Raw genomic sequence first — 20,042 nt, 5'->3', positions numbered from 1 at the left:
TTATTAACGCGGCCGACTATCAATTAAGGAAATTGCTTAACATTTGCATCCCTAGAATCCATTTATTGATGGAAACAAGAAAGTGACAAGATCAAACATAAATATCACTCCAGGAGTAGTTTATAGATGTATGTTCCTGAGTTATCTCCTTACATTATCCACCTTCAGATACACTATGTTCTGTGCAGCTTATTATTATGTATTTATGTATACTTACTTAATTATGGAAACTATGTGGGCCACTGAATCATCTCCATCATTCAGATAGTTCAAACACAAACCCTATTACACATGATAGTCCTATCATACATACAACAGAAGAAGAGCAAGAAATCATGGACGTTGTTAGAGTTATTTTCAGCAGACTTAGAAGGTGTCTTCATGCCACAAGTAGGTTTTTAAAAAAAGAAACAAACATTAAGTGCACAAATTCTTCCCCCTGAGATTCACAGTGAGCACTTGTGAGTCAGTTTCAAACAGTGTGTCCAGTAATTAGTGTGTGCCTAGGGACAGATCAAATAGTAAAACAAACTTTGTAACAGAGTGAATGTTTGTTATAACCTGCTCCTAATTAATAATGCTCTGCTAAAACACGAGGAGGAAACCAAGGATACCTTTTGACAGACACAAGAGAGAGAAACCTCAAACCATGCGGGAAATGTTTTTTATGCTACCTTTCTCTAAATGGCTTCTCAAGTTGCTTTGATTAAAATGTGCACTGGTGTAATCATAAGGTGAATGCTTAGTAATGTTAAAAAATGATCTGATTACATATTCAGAGGATATTATGGTTTTGGAAAAAAAACAAAAACAAGGGTGTGATTGTGAATGAATGGGCCGTAAAAGCAGTGTCACCAGTCATTTGGCAAGTCATCAGTTCTTAGTTACTTTGCACATGTAGAAGGTGGAAGAAACTGGATCACAGATTCAGATCCTGCCCACCACAGTTGAATCATATCTCTCATCCCCTATTTGGCAGCACACAGACGTTCTTCGCTCGTCAGTGCGCCAAGTGCGTTTCGGCATGCATGGATATCCGTATCATTTTCCACCCAGGGTTGCAAAATGTAAGGAGACAGCTCTGAAACTTGTGTCTGTGAATCTGTAAAGTATGCAAATGTATGTATGTAAGGGAGGTTTTTGTAATTATTTTCAAACATACCCTTCATACTCACACATACACCTTCAATTTCAAGAATTTTTTGTAAATTGTTCATCTTTGGCAGAAAAACATAACATTTTTGATTAAAAATATGAAACAACCAACAAGAATCAAATCATGAAGATCCTCTTTGGCCTCTATATCAGTTCAGTTATTAAAAGACCTATAAATATCAGTTATTGATGTCTTGAATTCCTATCTGCAAGCAAACTATCTAAAATGTTTACATCTTTGAATCTGAACTGTGCTGATCTCATTACAGTGCAACTTTAAATGATCCAGTTATGGTACAGCTGAACACTCTGCATCTCTCCACTATGGCTGCATAGACATTTATTGAAGGAAAGGAAATGAGCTTTCAGTGCAACCTTGAACTTCTCAATTTCTCCACATCTCATCAGCCCTCAAGGTCCCCAATGGCGACAAGCTACAGAAATCAATGTTTTTTACCAAATGACAAGTTTTAAGCATGGAAAACCATTACCCTCACTGGCACTAAGTGGTTGGGAACAACCGCTGCGATGAATCCTCTAAAGGCAGCTGCCTCCTCAAGTGGACAGCCATGTAATTTAAGTGCAACCTAATGCTGCCTTGATGCCACCTCATTAGGTAAAGCTCCTTTTAAGCATTCAGTCCTACATCTCAAGCCACTAATAACTTGTTCCAACTGTGTTCTAAGTCTCATAATAAACTGTATGTTAAATACTGTAGATAGAAATATTGAAGGAGGTTAAGGAGATTTCTTCTTCTTTTAATGGAGAGAGATATCCAAGGTAGATGATGATATAGAATATAAGAGAAACTTCACTACACTTCACATAAAGTATAAAAGTGGCTTGTCATTTTCACAAACAACTGGTTAAGACAGTTGGTAATGAATGGTAAAATTTGCTTTTAGTTATTATCAGAGTTAGCATAGATGACAGCTTGCAAAGACAATATAAAATACAATAAAAACAAAACATTATGCTAAAATGAGAGTGAAACTGCTAATGCACATAACACATGTGTAGGGCTTAAGAGGGCAGACTACAGTAGCATCATATAACTTTTCAATTTCTGGTGTAGGTACAGTTTTACTGCCATTTATTGGTTTATTTTCCTTGCCAGTGTATTTACAGCTGAAGCTCCTATATATTCTGTTTTATTAAAAGTAAGCACTTCACATGGAGCCATCAAACCTTGTTTATAGCACTGTATAGAACAGATAAACTCAGAGAAGCCATTTGACATTGTTTCCAGATATTTACAATTGTCAGCAGCATTTTCCTTATACAGAAGGCCAGCCCCAAACAAGTTGCCTGCACACTAGTACAGACTTTACAATCATAGTTTATTAATGTATAAACTATGATTGTAAAAAATCATACACAGCAGGCCTGGGTGACATTGGTACACACTCTATGGCCTATTAGAAAGTCTCTTATCCAAAGAACAACAGCACTGTTAAAACTAAGATAGTGCAGGCTTTACAGTAAGAAGAGTGGGATTAGGGTTTTATAGGCTGAAGTAATATTTAAAAATAAAAAATATACAGAAGAAGTGAGTGCTCTTGCTGGTTAATCAATACGTGAAATAACTTCTGATTTCTTAGAGATGGACACAATATGGGAAAGTTTCCAACAAGTCAGTGTGGCAATCCAGCTAATGCTGAAAAAGTAAGTTTTCATAGTTGTGATACCTAAGACTATAGCTTGTCCACTATATTGATCTGATAAGCATTTTATGAAATATCAGGCATCAGGCCAGTCAGTCTCTTTCACCTTAAGCATGGTAGAAGTGCCTAGTAGAGTTTTTTTGCAGTTTTTTCTGGAATGTTTTCTTACCTAGTTGGTTAATCTGCCGTTAAAGAACATCACTGCTTTCAGTTATTGTGGATAATACATGTTGTTTCAGGGCTATTCTACTGGCTGGCTTCCAGACCTCTAATTTGCTATCCACCAATTTCTTTTCAGTGATTCAGATGGTGTTCTCTTTGTTTGCTGAGGAAATCAATATGGAATGGCAATTCAGTCTCCTTATCAGGCTACTATTTCACCTTACTAAGAGTCAAATTTTTTATAAGAAAAAAGGTAACACAGAGAACACCACCATAGACCTGCATTGACTTCCTGGGAGCAGCCATTATATATTTCTTACTCCAGTGATTGAAACTCTAAATTAACTCCATCACATTTTCTAAGTTTCACTGCACTGATTTTTCAAACTATCTTGTTTTGTTTTTTTTGTTTGTTTGTTTTTTGCAAAAGCCTTCTCAGTACATGTCATTTTTCATGTTGACATGTATTCCACGTTTCCATGTGAGCCCGTCCTCCCAAAGAAAACAACAGTATATGTCTGAAATACAGCCGGCAAAAATGACCTATAGTTAGGTTTACGCCATCTAGCGGCTATAGAAATTACGACCCGGGGAAGTAACGCAGTTCAGATGACGTCAATATAAGGTGACATATTGTCTTACTAGGAAGAAGCGGATGGATGACAGGACCATGGATATAAAACAAGAGCTCTTATAATACATCCATGGGCTAGATAGATAGATGGCAAAAGGTGGACTATTGCTTCCCATGTCCAACCATGAGTGTCATGTTTCCAGCCGCTAATCTGGACGGTTTTTAAAAACCGTAATTATCATGGTGTTTACTGTTGCCTGGTGATGAAGGTTGCCTAATTCTAAGGAAGTACTAACCACATTTCAAGTGATAATTTTAACCAAAACAATGAGCTTTCCCTAATTCCCTTAACCACAGCATCGACAAACCATAAAACAGAATTATTTTAACAGTGATTAGTAACGGTCAAAATTAAGCCAACGCGGAAGTGCCATTTAACAGTGTGTTTTCAGCCAAGCGGCAATCTCTGGGGCTGTAAAATGAGGCCAATGCGGAAGTGCCAAAAACTACAGTTCCTTGAATGGCCACTTGAGGCTGGCTCCAAAGGCGACTCATTCCCCACAGACCCCCATGTTAAAATGCCCAACTTTACCGCAGAAATAAACATTTACAGCCTGGTACAAAAAACGGTTTTGGTCTGTATAGCTAATTTCCCCTTTCATGACAACTGTACAGGGGGTGAATTTTTTTTATAACTCACCCGTTTAAATTTTATTAAGCCGTAAAGTAATGCATAATGAAAGACATGGCTGCTTTGAGTGACAGGTCCGCCAGCCGCTAGGTAGCTTGTTTCAGCCATTCGGCCCGCCTCTTTGCCCATTTTTGATTGGCTGGGAGTTAGGCAGCGTCACGCACTGCCAAGATGGCGACGGCCGGAGCAGCTCACTTTGAGCTTCAAAACCGCTTCTCAGAAACCAACGGGCGACGTCACGGTAACTACGTCCATATTTTTCTACAGACTATGGTTTTCAGTTCATTAAAGCAAATTGTACCATTGTGGTTGCCTCAAAACAGTTTTTTAGTCAAATGGTCGAATGGTAAGTTTTTCCGGTGAGTACATTTTGTTTTAACGGTTTTAGGCCTGTTTTTCGCTAGCGAATATTAGCGCTAGCATTAGCATTATCACTGTTAACTATAGATTGTAAACGCTAACCGTGTTAACCAAGCTAGCGGGTAGCGCTATGGTCAGCTCCACCCTCTCGTCCAAATATGGTCAGTTCTGGCTCCAAAAATCAAATATGGCAATGGTCAAATTCAAGATGGCTGTGGTCAAATCGCTTGAAAACGTCAAAACGGCAGTTCGCAAACCAATGGGTGAAGTCACGGTAACTACGTCCATATTTTTTTACAATCTATGGTAAGTCTTGGAAAGTGGCATACTACGCTCCTATGGGTGGTTCTGATAACGCTCCAATGTGTTGTTCTAGAGTGCAGGTACAGTCGACCTATGTGGTCGTTTAATTTGGAGGACTTGTTGTTCCATGCTTTGATGCCACATCAAGCATTCACAACAGTAGAGTCCTGCTGCTATGTTAAATTTGTATCTTCTCCATATGTTACGTGACATGAATTGTCCTGACAGACATGTTTTATTTGTGGTTCTAATATTATGTGAGATCTGGGGGTCTCAATTTTAATGTAGCGAAGGAAAATTGAAGGGTATCGGTCATGTTTATTGTTCACATTGTTTCACTTGCAGAATGAGCTATAACTTGATTAGCTACAGTCATGCTGCTGCACTATGTGACCTTTCTGATGCACAGAATCCCTGAATCAAATTGCACTATGCATTCACATACACAAATAAATCGTGCCAATATTTTTACATGTTAAATGTGGTGAGCTGCAACCAACTTTAAGCATAATGAATGAGGATTATTAGCTAACTAATGTGTTTTTATGGTAGTGTACATACAGCAGTCTGATAATAGAATCGATCACTCTGTTAAACAGCTTTGGTTCTGGCCATTTTGTTGTGTGATTGTGGAAAGGCAACATTTTTGGGGAGGAACTGTTAGTTAGACATAGTGACATGACTTCACAACACTTTAGTTCCTCTTCTCTAGAGACTAGCGTGAGAAGTCATTTGAAAGTGACCAAGCCCTTTCAAACAGCGATTTACCAAGCCACAGGGATGAGCCTCCATGAGGTCTGTCCACAGGGAGGGAAGGACAGATGGAGGCAAAGATAGAGACACAGAGAGAGGATGAGTGAGTGGAGAGCTGACCCTTAATTTTCTCTCTGAGCACATTTTATAGGGAGAGTGTTTGGTATTATGGCAGTAATACCTTAACTCCTATTACAGCCAGCCCCTGTGTTTGACAGCAGCAATTTTTACATCAACACTGCATTTGTATAACCCCTCTCCACTCCCACTGAAAAACTATACACTATGGACCAAGAGTGGTGCTGCTATTAAAGCTGTTACTACTTGCTTCGTGGGCGGATACAACATGACAACTTCTTCTATCAGGTCTTTTTAATGTTGTAGCCAAATTTTTACTGAAGCTGTGTTTGTTAACAATATTATATAAAGCAGCAGAACCTCCAAAAATACCAAAAATGGTGCAGGTGCAATATTAAATATATTTAACTGAACACCTCTCTTCCCTTGGCAGTTTATGTGATTAAAAGTTTCACTTGCTAATCAGTCTAAACTAGTTTTTTTTGAAAAGCTTGTGGTGTGTTTTGTACTTCCAATCATCTTTGCTTGGTACAATTTGAGCATGTATACAAAGACTTTGCTGGTGCCATTAGCTTCCTTTCCCAGTGGGCTTGGTTTAATAAGATTCTAGTAAAGTGGGCTTCAAGATTCACTTTAGTCTCAGCATTGTTTAGTAATTGCAATATGATACCCCCTGTTGAAATATTTGTCCCACTGCTGACACTTATTTCGAGTTACTGCTGGAGAGTTTCTCCACTGATATGTCTTCATTTTTTTTTATCAGTGCTCTATATTCTATAAATGTCTCTCATTTCACCAGATCACCGGTGCCGTGGCAATAGCAGAACATGTGACCAGCACCTGGAGGATATTCCAGAGTTCACATGGAGCATAGTGGCTGCCGGGGACCTGAGGGAGGAGAGGAGCGAGAAGACCGAAAAGAAGGCAGGAAGCCCCCGGGGCTGGGAGGAAGGTAAGAGCGAAGGTATCACATTCCCCCCGTCGCAGGGGAGTTTCATTTTTCAACAAACTTTCTCAATCTACCTCATACTTTGATATTCTCTGCTCTTTTGAACTTTGTAAAGGATAAAACTTTCTTAAGTCGTCATCCGTTTTGTGTTGACAACAGTGCCTCTCCTCCAGACAGTGCAATTAGAAGTTTTGGTGCTGTGCATTACAGGGTGCCCGCTTTGGTTTGTTTTAAATTACCGAGATAATTATGTCAATGCAGAGACTTGCTGTAAAACTGGCACTGAAACAATCTGTTTGGTTGCTTCATGACAACCTAAAATTTCCTCAGCAACACAATAAACAGCATGACATGATTGCTAAAGTGCTATTGAGATATTACTTTTCATAAAGTTTTCTCAGGTAAAGAGCTGAATATATAGTAGTTTACTGAGCCAGTAGTCTGCAACATCTTGTATGCCCCTGCCTTCAAATCTTTCGTATCCTCCAGCATCATTCATTTTCATACCTTGGAAGATGAGAAAACAGTTTCTGTCGTCTTATCTCCTGAGGTGATGGTGAAATGGAGGGAGACAGAAGGGTCTATTTATTTCCTTAAATGTTTTTTTTTTTTCCTATCATGAGCCACAAGTCTGAGACCAGATGGGTGGAGTGCTGGATGAAATTGGAAAAGTGAAATATATAGACTGGTAAGAGAAAGGAGTTAGTGTGAGTGGACTGTAGAAGGGACTAATGTTTGACCTGTATATCTAGTTAAGTTGTAAATGAGGGCAGAGGATTTTTGCATGTGTGTGTGTTTTGGTTTTTTTGTGTATGTATGTGTATTTATTGGCGTTGGCTTAGTTCAGTAGCTGAGGCATCCACAGGAGGGTTAATATAGTTTTGAGAAAGTGTGGTAAAAATTGCAACAGTATGCCCTTCAGCAGGATCCTTTGATTTCTCTCATCATCATCATCATTATTACTAGGAAAAAGAACTTTGTTTTTTTATTTTTGGGGGGCATTTTTATGCTTTTTATTGATAGTGACAGCAGAGAAAGTACAGGAAATGAGGGGAGAGAAACAAAGAGAATGACATGCAACAAATATCCCCAAGCTGGTCACGAACTACGGACATTGAAGTTAATGGTTTTAACCTCTACTCCATCGGGCGCCCCATTCCAAGTAATTTCTTAGAATAAGTCAATGAATTTGTGAGTGTATTTTTCTCTGTTAGCATGCGTACATAGTGCACAGTGTTTCCGCAGACTAATACAACCATAACAAGATACAATAGGTGATACTATCCCGTGGGATTGGATTCAGAGTTTAGAAAATCTAGCTTTCAGTAGAAAATGTCTACGTCCTGGCAGGTTTGTCTTTGGTTGGTGTACAAATATTCTCATAACACCTGTCAGTCTTGTCTTCAAAGAATCTTTACTTTCTTACTTGATTTTCATTAGAATTACAACAATCAGTTGATTAATTGATTTATTGATTGAAAGAAAATTAACCGGCAACTACTTTGACAAGTGAGTTGCCAATTGATTCAGTCATTTTTCAGGCAAAAGTGCCAAAAAGATGTCACACTCGAGTTTTGGGCTGTTTGAGAAGTTACCTTGGACTCAGGTAAACTGGGATGGCTGTTTATTACTAATGAAAATAATCTTTAGTTGCAGACAAAATTTCATGCATGATATGATAATGACATAAGATAATCATTCATTCCAGCGACTAGGATTACTCCTCAGTTTAAAAAAAAAAAAAAAACACCTTACAAAGACGATACAAAATCATTGACAAAACGTGTTCCTTTGCCCACCTGAAATGATTAATATTTAGTTAATCTTAAGGATGCTAAATCCCCAAGACCAGAGGGATTCAATTAAAAATGTATATGATATGCACAGATATGAAAGAGATTATCTATGAAGCAATGTAACTAAAGGGGACATCAGGTCTTTGCAGCCTTCTGCCTGACTCTGTAGCAACTGTAGTTAAAGTCAGGCATGTATATATAGATGTATACTGTATATATGCAACAAGGAAAAAAAAACAAAGCTGATCATGATTGAAGGTAGGCGACACGTACAAAGGAAATATATGTGCATAATCATGTTCAAGCCCTCAGTTAGCCACAATACAGTTGGCGTGTTTTGAATAATTGAGCTGGGCGAGCTGCTGTCTCCACACATTTTCACTGGTGCTTGCAGTTTAAAAGGGATGGAAATAAGGAATGAATACTTAATGGCTATGATCTGCGGGATTGCTAATGTTGTTTTCTACAGTACCTAACTCTTCCAGTGTAACATGTTCAACTTTGAAGCTTATAAACGGACAGTGTTTCTTTTATTCAGAGATGCTGCTACTTAGCTATAAGTCGTACAGATACAAAGCTAATGAATCACAAGTCCAGCTATCATAAACAGCTGGTTATCAGTTGCTGTTGTGTAAGTCGGGGGTCAGCATTAGTAGAAATGCAGGCCTATATGTTTTGTTTATTTCTTTTAATTAATTTAAGAATGAAATTGATTTATAACACTGTTTAGGATTATGCCAATAGTAAGTGACGGCATATCAGAGTTACTGGTTCTTTTAATACTCATTTTGCTAAAAGAGACTCGTACGTAAATGTTCTGTGTTGCACTTTGAGACAAGAGACGTACATTATTGGTTATCCACCAATATATCTTGCTCCTGCTTCATTTATGGCTGATTGAAAGTACTTTTGTTGTTGCCTTTGAAAAAAAATATGGCATCAACACACCATTTCTGTTAGACTGCTGCCTATTTGTGTTTGATATGGTCTGATATGGTCCAATAGGCTAAAGTTAGTGGGATTAAAACAGTGTTAGAATTCACACATTAAAATTAAATTTCTGGTGTTTTCATTCAGATTTTCATGAGCCTTCTAATTTTTATTTAAATCTACAGTAGATTTGTAAAAAAAAAAATAACTAAACATAAACTATGAAAATCAAAACTTTTGCTGGAGGGCTGGATTCAGCCCATGGTCCACTATTTGCCCACCACAGGTGTAAATGTATGCAGTATATGGCGTTTCCCACTAATAGCAATACCTTTACTAGAACTAAGTTTCCATCCCCATTGTGTCTGTCACCAATATTTAATGTTGGTGTATCCTCTAGATCCCATTTGGCTTTAGCTATGATTAATCAAGCTATTTTCTTCTATTTGATGTATATGTGAAATGAAATGTTTTGGCTTTAATGCACACATTGTCAGTCATTATCATGATTTCCCTGCCCATCACTGGCATGTAACGGCTCCTCCCCTATGGCTCGGTATGAGGGGGTGGTTAGCCATATTAGTGCTCTAAGTAAAGTAAGTAATGAGAACAGCATGAGGCAACAATGCCCTTGGCAGCGCAATTAGAATAAAGACGATGCTTAACATTTAGATCAAGAAACATCACAGCAGTAATCATGGATTGGTTTGACACATGATCTCTTTCTGTTGTGAAAGGGCACAGTGAAGTGTTTCTCCATGGTGGCTGGCTAACAGGTGGTGACACTCAACAGCAAACTATGGAGGGAGGTAAAGCTGAAGGAATATACATCCACTCAAACCATGTAAAAAAAAAAAAAAAAACAAACCCTCAGCGCCAAATGCCTCTTCTATGACACTAATCGGGTTGATTGAAAATGAGTCACCTCTGTCAAGTACAATTTAGAGAGATTTTGAATCGGGACACTGTGAAAGACGGGATACAAAGACAGAAAATGATGTCAATGTATTTGGCTTCTCATGGGCGGGTAGTTTCAATTCCACGTATGCCCCCAATGTCTCCTGCCAAAGAACGTGTGAATATGATAACACATTGATTTCTCGCTCTCACACACAGAATAGTGAAGCACAAGTTAGAGCTTGGAGCTGACTGGCAGGAGGAGATATCCAGTTGTTCCAACGCTGTTTGCTGGAGCCGTTGATTTGTTTGTTTGTAATAGAGTGGCCCCGAGGTTGTCTGTCATCTGCCAACTCAGGGAGTCATCTGGATTTTCTTTGCTGGGCTGAACATTATAGGATTCAGGATGAAAAGGCAAAATGTGGAGGAAGCAGCAGCTCACAGAACCTAATGTTCTTATCCTACAGTGGTTTTAATGTTGGGAGTTAAGGCAGGCACCGTCTTTGCATTTAAAACAGCAACTTCACCAACTGTCACAAATTTTTATAGGGCCATGTTGGAATATACATCTGAAAAACCACAGCGTACACGTCACATAGCATTAAACAGAAAGCCACATTAGGAGCGTAATCACAGTGCTTTGAACTCTCATAACATCATAGTGTAACCCTCCAGTCTAAGAATCATGTATATGTTGTAAAATGCACAACTAGTGATCTTGACTTGCACAATGACAGAATGGCAAGAGGATTCATCATCAGTTATTTTTCAGTCAACTGTGAAATGGCGCCATTGTTTTAGCTCTGCCTCTATATATTTGCTCTTTGGAGAGAAGAAGTAAGCAGCAACATGGGGTGAAGTGAAGGCTGCAGCTGGTGGGCAACATTTAAAGTGCCTTTTTGCGGTGCCTCAGTGAGTCTTACTGGGAATACCATCCTGAGCCCTTTCATAAGGATGAAAAGGCCTGCATTTACTCTGTCCTGGCACAGTCCAGAAGATATAAATGGGTGAAGAACACTGCAGGTGATCCTTATTTATTAAAAGCTCCAGACAAAAGTTTTTCAAAGTTTGATTTAAAATGAGCCAGACTAAAACTTGAAGACTGCGTGGTTGCTTTCACATCTTCCCAGTGAGATTACATCTGGACAGATCAATGGTCCTCTTACCAAGCAGACGGGAAAGCCATCCAATGTCTTTTTTTCTGCACCCAGAACCCTGCTTATCTGAGCAAATGATTATGAACCATTACTTTGGATGAGAGGCAATTTGTTTTACTTATCTGTTTTGGAGCTGAAACATAATAGCCCCAGAATTTGAAGCAAGACTGTGCTTTTGGATTGGACCCTCCATCTGCAACCTGACCTGTTCAGCATGGCAAAACCAGGACACAGGAAGGAATAGCTACCTCCATGGCAACACACTTGTCAGAACTGTGTGTCTGAACCTAAAGAAAGATCAGGAAGGCATTAAGAATAGAACAGTAGTCTTACAAGCAGAAAACAAAACCTGGCTCACCCAGTAAGCCCAGCTTAGCTGGTCCAGATTGAACCCATGTAGGGAACGTTGTTTTTTAGACACTGAAACTTTTGACCCATGACCTTTTGTCAATAACAAACCCTCTTTCCATGTATGTTTCAGAGCACCCATCCTCCACTCTAAAAGTAAAAGACATGCAGGGCAAGATTTTCAATGTTTTGTGTAATGTTTTGTACCAGAGGACATGGTGTGGCTAAAAAACATGCTTGAAATGTGCTCTGCATTTGAACATATTGACAGAATCTTGGCAATCTAGTAAATACTGAAGTGCTTTTAGACAATTGTGGTGATATAAAATATACACATACTACCTGCTGCAGTGTAATATATTGCCATATTTGGTATCAATTCCAGCCCCAACATCTTTAAACACTTCAAAAAAAAACTTCAACACCAACTTTGTAGGCTCCCAGAGACAGCAAGATCTTTTCATATGGAAAAAGTCTACCTAGTTACTACACAACCTTAAAGAAAATGTGAAGGGAAAGTCAGCAAGTGACATTTCCAACATCTTTGATGTGTTCAGGCTTATGCTCCATAGTTACTCCAAATGTCCCTGCCACAACAGCTCCAAAACCCCTCTTGTCTCTCCAGATAACCAAGACCTGCTATTACAAATGCAGATCATACTGCACCAGGGGATCTAAAGATGTTACAGCTAATGTCACTGAAGATCGAACATACAAAAATAAACAGTTCTAGTTAAATATATAAAGAGGTCACTCACTCATATCCAGAGGGAGTCATTTTACTTGAAATATGAATGAAATATATCAGGACAATTTGTTATTTCCACCAGTCATAAGCCTGGAGGAGATTATGTGTTTGGTCGTGTGTGTCTGTCTGTGTGTGTGTGTGTGTATCTGTCCGCAGCTAATCTCCCATACTATTGGACCCATCAGCCTAATATTTCTTGTGCACATTTATGACCACATGCTCAAGGACCTCTCATGGTTGCAGTGATTTTACAATTGTTGAAAATTGTATTTTATAACACGTTTTATACCACCACTGACTGCTGACTCCTCACTCCTCTTAACCGGTCAGTAGGAGCTGCGAGTGATCAATAACTGCAGCAAAAGGCATTTCCGTCAATCAGCTAGGCTAAAAACAAGTCTGTTGCAGGGCACATTTTGGCCTTTGTCGAGGCTCAAAAACTGACACCCATAGAAAAGTTTGGTCTCATCTTAAACCGGAGCATCTGCAGATTAATTTTTATAACTGATATGTTATGATCCTCGAAAGTTAGGCATGATACGGCATGAATAAATCCCTGTTTTTGTGGGCTTCGCCACTATTTTGACTGTAAGGGAGCCAGGAGGGACAACTGAGTGAGATTCAACTAGGTATGAATCTCACTCAGTTCAAAAGGTAGTGAGGGGTTTTATTTTGTGTGGTGTGTTACAACAAAATGTTCTAAATAAATATCAAAACGTTCTAAATAGATAACAAATGAGAAGTTTGGACTCATTGTCCATTTTATTTATTGTTACCTTATTAAGTTTATACAGTTAGGTGAACCCAGGAGGACGCTCGGTTACAATACCATTACACTATTCTATGCATCTTAAAGAAAACTGAGACTATACATGCCCCCATACACACCTGGCAGAGATCTGCCTCTATTGAGTGCACTCTTTTGGTTGCGTTGTGTTTTGCCTCGAGTTCACTACATGTTGAGCATGTGCAACAGTAGCGACTCAGTCATTAGAAGGAGATTACAATAAGATTATTGACTTTGACATACAGCACGCTGTAGCTGTTTGATGTCAAGAAGGGCAGAGCACCTTGCACAGATTGAGGGTTAATGAGAGGAATACACTTTACGCTGGAAAACCTCTTCGTGGGAGTATACCTTAGGGAAATGTGGTCTCTACAGAGGAAGCTATTCTAAGAGAGGTAATGCTCTGATTAGCATTGTAACATGAGAACATCTCAGATGATGTTGAAGGTTACGGGTCAGGTGTTGTGATGGGTCAGTGCATTAAAGAGCATCCTGCACTAAACCTTGTATGAAGTAAACGCACAACTGTACTGACCTCTGTGGGTTAAAATGTTCAAGCATGTTTCACTGCTGACCAGCATTGCAGTTCTTCAGATGTGGTCAGCCATTCCCATCTGTGCTGTAGCATTGCACAATAGTGACGTATTGTGCCCAACAGTGTCAGGAAAGGGCATGCAGCAACTGGTGGGTGCCAGTGCAGGCAGCCAGGATGTGGTTAAGCTTTGAAAAATGCTGCACACATTATCAGGCCACTATAATCATTCAGCAGTATACACTAGCCAATAGAGGACTAGTAGAGCAGGATGTTCAACACAGCATGTAGAATGTACCCCGCTCAGAGAGGAAGAGGAATACAGGTGCTGATTTTGAAGTAGGACCCAGCGACTCCCTTCAGTCCTCTTCCTTTCAGCCTTCATTTCTCAGAATCACCAGCCCACTTAAAAAGCCACTGCTAATGAGCTGGTATAGATTAGCCAAGGTTGCTTTTCTCTTTTCATCAAAGAGTAAACCTGGAGGGCTTCTCTGAGCCTAGAGGTTACTGCATCATGGAGACCCAAGAGGCGTTGAAAGACCAGTTTTTAATGCACTCTCTAACCTTGAAGTCCTGGCTCCAATGAGCATGATGCAACCACTCTGTTTCTGCTGTCAAGTATATCGTCAGAGGAGTTGACAATCGTTTCATTGTCAATAATCCAGCAAATGGACCACCTTCAACCCTGCTTCTTTAATGAACTGCCCGGCGCTGTAAAAGCAAGGTCAACAGAGCGCATCTCCACTGCTATGAGCTCAGAACTGTTTACTTGCTATGTTTCAATAGTATATAACTATCCTTATTATCTGAAGTTGCATCTTAATTATCCCGTTCCTCAGTAACATCACAAATACCTTATCATCTCTTCATGGCTTTGAGGAGACAACAAGACGTGTGTCTCCCTCCTAGTTCATTAAGTAGCAGGCTAGATTACATGTTACTGCTGTGACACACTGAAAGTTCAAGAAAATTCACGATTTAAGTGTTGATGCTTTCATGTATCTTTTTGTGGCTTCCGTAGATTGATCAGCGCCTCACTCCAACAGAAGCTGACATTCTTGCTGGCACACTATCTCCTGGAATAATAATTACCTGTGTAAACTATGGAGACACTGTCATTCTCTATTCTCTCACCCTCTCTGGCGTTTAATGAACTACAGTTAAAAGACAAATAAAACAGAAGGAAGCAATTACAGGTACAGCACACCTTTCAAAGACAGAAAAAAAAATCTCATTATCTCAACATTGATTCTGATGTAATTAGGATACAGTCTGTAGTCTATCCAATTAGTATTCTTGTGCTATGTTGTTGACATCTCCCAAAGCGTGGCTATTGTGTGTGTGTATGTACTGTATGTGTCTATTATATGATTACTGAGTCTATCTCCTGTGGCTCCAATTGTCATAAATGTCTTAAGGGGGAAGGAACCTAGAATTATCCAGCCATTCTGTCTCTGCTGTCCCTTGTGATATGTATTATTAAGTCACAATAACGTGACAGCTTTGTGGGAGAAGTCAGTGCATGGTGGCAATTACCTGGATTTCCAACCATTACAGTGCTCTTAGATTGATGAAGGCATGTAGAACAAGGACTACAGAACTTTTCATTTCTGTGCCAAGCACCTTAAAATTAAACCAGAACACGGTCAGTCAATTACTTCTGCATTTATTTGCCATAAGGCCACAGAAATGTATTTCTACACTCTGATATTAGGTGAACCTATTTTAACTGCCAGACGCTTCTCACTTAGTCTTAAGTGGATCATCGATCCTTAAAGGTTAGATTGATTGGTTTCTTGAGGGCCAATGTCTTCCATACTCAATCCCGTACCCATATCCTGCCTGCTGCCAAGATATCTGTCCCTACTCAATCAATCAGCCTATTGATCCTGACCTGAACATGAGGGCAATGAGGATGTGTGTGTGTGTAATGTTGAAGTAAGCAGGCTCAGACCCGCATTCATCCAAGGAATTACTTGGGTTTGGCTAAATTGTGCGCAGGACCTCAACCCATTTGTACAATTGAAGCAAACTCATGCCAGCAGCAGTTCAGAGAACTGAATTCCTGGAGGTCTAGGGATGAGATGATGATGAGTAGAACAGCGGGGTGTTTGGAGGCTGCAGGAGGGGCAAGGTATGTGGGTCTTCCTATAATTTAGTGTTCCACCTGCGCCACAGCTGTGTTACACTTAATTAATAAAGCTTTTTTGATGTTGTCTCCCTGAAGGCTCCTCTTTTGGTGAGAGAGCATCCACAAGATCACACACATTCACACACATGCAGAATGCATGAATTTACACTCACACTCATTCATACTTAGACATTGTGTGTGGCAGCGCAGGACTCCCCGTGGCTGTCATCACACACTTTTCTGCTTTCATTGGGGACCTGCCGGGGTGAGTGTAGAGTCTGATTCATCCACCATCTTGGACAAGGCTTTACCTTTGCTCTAGTTCCCTGCTGGTCTTTGAAGCTTCTCACATCAGAGGCCCTTATGTGTTTCTAAGCTTGCTTGCAGTTCTCGCACTTTGTACTGTAGGTTTTTTTCCTCCCTCAGTCATTAGAAGCATAGAAGCTCAGTGACAAAAGCCTGACTTTAGCCACACTCATTTTCTCCTAATTTTGTATCACTTACACAGCAAAGCTGTTGCCGTCCCCTCACTCTTTAATAAATGAAACCTAGATAAAGATAAGGCTCTACATTTTTAAACATCTCACCTCTGGTGAAGGGTAATTAGTGCACTATAGATCTACTACATTACATGGAGTCCTTGCAGTGGAAATTAAAAAATAACATAAAGTATGTGCTGGGTCTCACAACTTAGGGCCAGATCCACAAAGAATGGATTGTGCCTGCTAATAGCACTGTGAATTGCGCTGCATTTGCACCCACAATCTGCCCCATTTTAAGGACACATTCACAAAAGATTTTGCACTAATGATATGCCAGCACAAACACTCCCATAAAGTTTTGCAACTGAGTGCAATTTGCGCTTTGTTTTGCATCTGTTTGAGTGAGTGGAGCAGTTTCCAGTGTTTCATGCTTTTCTCCACATTTCAGCACACAGATTGGTCCATAATGAAAACTGCAGAACACAGAGAACACAAAAGCCTCATATTCCATGTCTTTAATTAGCAGAGGTATGTGCATACAGAGCTCTCCTAAACCACAAACCAACTTTCATGTATTTTGTTTCTTTTACTTCTCCAGTATTTTGCATCTATAACATAATCTACTGAAATGTCAAAATACAGCTATGAATGTGACTCAGGCAGGTCTGAAATGTTTTAGATTAATGTCTGGATCTTACATTAATGTTGTTCAGGTGTCACTGAATGTATCCGGGATTTCACAGAAACATCAGTACTGACGTTCTGTTCGGTGCCCACAGCTGGCTGTGTGTCACAGCTGGCTGCAGCATCACACAGCAGCTGAAACAATAAGTGCGTCTCTAAACTGAGAAAGAGGCGGTGCGTATTTATGCACATGGCACAGCAGCGGTATCTTCACACATGTTCTGTGTTCTGCTGCACATCTACACTGGTCAGCTGGTACACACAGATTCAGGTTTATACGGTGGAATTGTTTGTAAGATGATGCATGATGATGAATGAATCCTGAGCTCCATCAGAGCTGTCAGGACATTTTTATTTTTAAGTAGCTGAAAGTCTGAGACAAGCCTTTGTGGGTGCTTTGTGAATTACACGCTATCTTTTTGTCTTGTTTGCACAGGTTTAGTGGCTGCAAAAGCCACACCGTCCTTTTGTGGATTTGGCCCTTAGTGTATGTGTTATAGGTAGAACGCATACTAAGGGCCCTAATTTATTTGCACAAACACAACAATAAGTGCAAAGTGGAAAGTCTATACGGAATGAGTGGGTGTCTCCAAGTGCATCTGGTTCATGTAGTGAAACGTGCGAAAAGTCCTACCAGTTATTTAGTATGATGGCACTAACTAAGAATAAATAATGAAAAATATTAGCAGTTTATAAGACTGTTTAATCTGATGCTATTTCAGTTCTTATTCTGTGTCTCATGTTGTAAATGATGTAACAGCATTTGAAGAATAAAACGTGCTTTGTTCAAACACCAATATGATCTTAAGATTTGCACACTGATTTGAAAGAAGAAAATTATGGTGTTTGAGAAAACATTGGCCTCCCTCGTGGCCTCCTCAGTGCGCAAGGCAATGCAATAACACCACTGATAAGAAATGCATAGGTAGAGAGACAGCAGTGCCATAGACACCACATACAAATGTCACAAGAAAGAAGAATAGATTTCATATGTGATTAAGCTTGTAAAGAAGGTAAGATAAAGTGAAAAATATGAAGGAATGGAAAATTATCTGTCTGCTTGTGGGGAGAAAAAAATGTGGTTGATAAGTGACCCAGAGATTAATTAATGAATTGAGCGCCACTAGCATTACCATTAGCATTACTGACATGGTACCAGCATTGCAGAAAGCAATTATTTTCACAATTTTCCACTGAAAATTAAAACCACTTACTGAAGCCTTAGTCAATAAAAGCTAATAGAGGTTTAGAGGGGGAAATGAGATTAGCTTTATTGTGTATGGTGCTATTGCTAATGCTATTGCTTCACGTCTAAGGCACGTGAAGCAATAGCATTCGTATGTATAGCACATAATGTATGTATCCATCTGCAAGATTATGTTTCTTTTTGTTTTTTGTTTTTTGGCAACCTACACCTGCAAAAACAGGTGTAGGTTGCCAGGAGTCTACAGCAGGGCCGTGCAGAGACCTATAGAGGGGCACATGCTCAAAGTTAAAAAGGGGCACATGGAGCAAGATGTTAAAACACCAGACTCCAACATAATTTATAGCATAACCTGTTGAATGTGGAATCTTACAACAAACTGTATCATCCTATATCATTGTCCCCCACCTGATGAAATTGGATGGGGGCTATGATTTGCTCTCTATTGCGTGTGTGTGTGTGTGTGTGTTGTGCTGGCAGTAACGTGTTCTTTTAGTTAACAATTGAGACTTAATATAATGAAATCAGAGCACTTTTATTCAGCAGCAGAAAATCACATTCAGCTGTCTGATCTCTACTGTCATCATATAGCATTTTAAATATTCCTGTCTGCGTAGCCCCATCATGAAAATGATATTTGCAATCATTGCCTGTCATTATAACAGCAGACGCTATGATGAGTAAACAAGCAGCGATCCAAACATTCACTTATCTGTTGACATCTCTCAGAAAAAAAAAAAGTTTATACCATTTTGAAACAAGAGCAGAAACATCCATAAAGTGAATGTGATGACACATCAAACCGTCCAGCAAACAGAGCTTTCTGTCTTGTTGTTTATTACCTCTCTATCACTTCTTACAGCCCTATGAACTCCAGCTGTTATGCAGATCAGCCATGGTGCTAAAAACAATATATCTGTAGTGATGCATTTCTACCACATTATAATCACTTCATGGTATGTTGAGTATCATCAGTGTGATGCAAAGCAAAAGGAGCCGATGTTTTACCTGATGAGATACATTGTACAGTTGTTGTTGTTGCTGCTGCTCATCATACTTTATGTTGAATTGTAGGACATGAGCAGGATCAGTTGGGTGTTGTAGTCCAAGTAGGTTTGAGAATGGCCTCTTTCAGTCTCCTTCTCCTGAGCTTCTGTTCTCTGCACACTTTCTGTTGGTTCAATGTCTCCCTCTTTCTCTCCTTCCATCTCCTCATCTGTCTATCACTTTCCACTCGCTATCCATCTGGGAACAAGGCACAATTTGCTATTGCAACATTAATCTATTCTTTAATTAACAACCTTTGCACCTAATCAATAATAAACCCACCCTAAGTAATGATAGAAAACGTTAAAGAACTAATACATGGCAATATAGTGTGTCATGGACCCACTGCCTGTAGCAGCCTCCAGCAACTCTTTTTTTTTTCTTTAATCTCCTCTCTTTACAAGGCATCTTTACATTGCAGAATGAAATATCATACAGATAAACACACACACCTTTTCTAGAAATCTATTTGGGCCACAAGTTTGCTCCATGGTACTGATCCAGGATCTGTCCTTAATTATTTATTTCTAGTGCTATAATTACACAAGTAATCAATATCAAAGTACTGTATTTATGTTTACTTTCAGTTTGCACAAGGCAGAAAACTTAT

At 39.5% G+C, this 20,042-nt stretch overlaps 1 protein-coding gene across 6 annotated transcripts in view; it reads left to right on the top strand.

The window, feature by feature from the left end:
- Window positions 1–20,042, top strand: part of alk (ALK receptor tyrosine kinase) — a 369,356-nt gene that overhangs the window by 170,032 nt on the left and 179,282 nt on the right. Inside the window, exons 1-3 of one of the 6 annotated variants that reach the window (XM_067614870.1) lie at window positions 4,465–4,487; window positions 4,570–4,605; window positions 6,540–6,704. In XM_067614870.1, coding sequence (XP_067470971.1) covers window positions 4,590–4,605; window positions 6,540–6,704 — 181 coding nt within the window. In that variant the 5' untranslated portion in view covers window positions 4,465–4,487; window positions 4,570–4,589. The other 5 variants (XM_067614867.1, XM_067614868.1, XM_067614866.1 and 2 more) reach the window with 5 other exon arrangements.

The sequence above is a fragment of the Thunnus thynnus genome, chromosome 16 (assembly GCF_963924715.1).
Source record: "Thunnus thynnus chromosome 16, fThuThy2.1, whole genome shotgun sequence".
NCBI lineage: Eukaryota > Metazoa > Chordata > Actinopteri > Scombriformes > Scombridae > Thunnus > Thunnus thynnus.
Note: the sequence above shows the minus strand (reverse complement) of the source record. Positions and strands in the feature narration are given on the sequence as shown.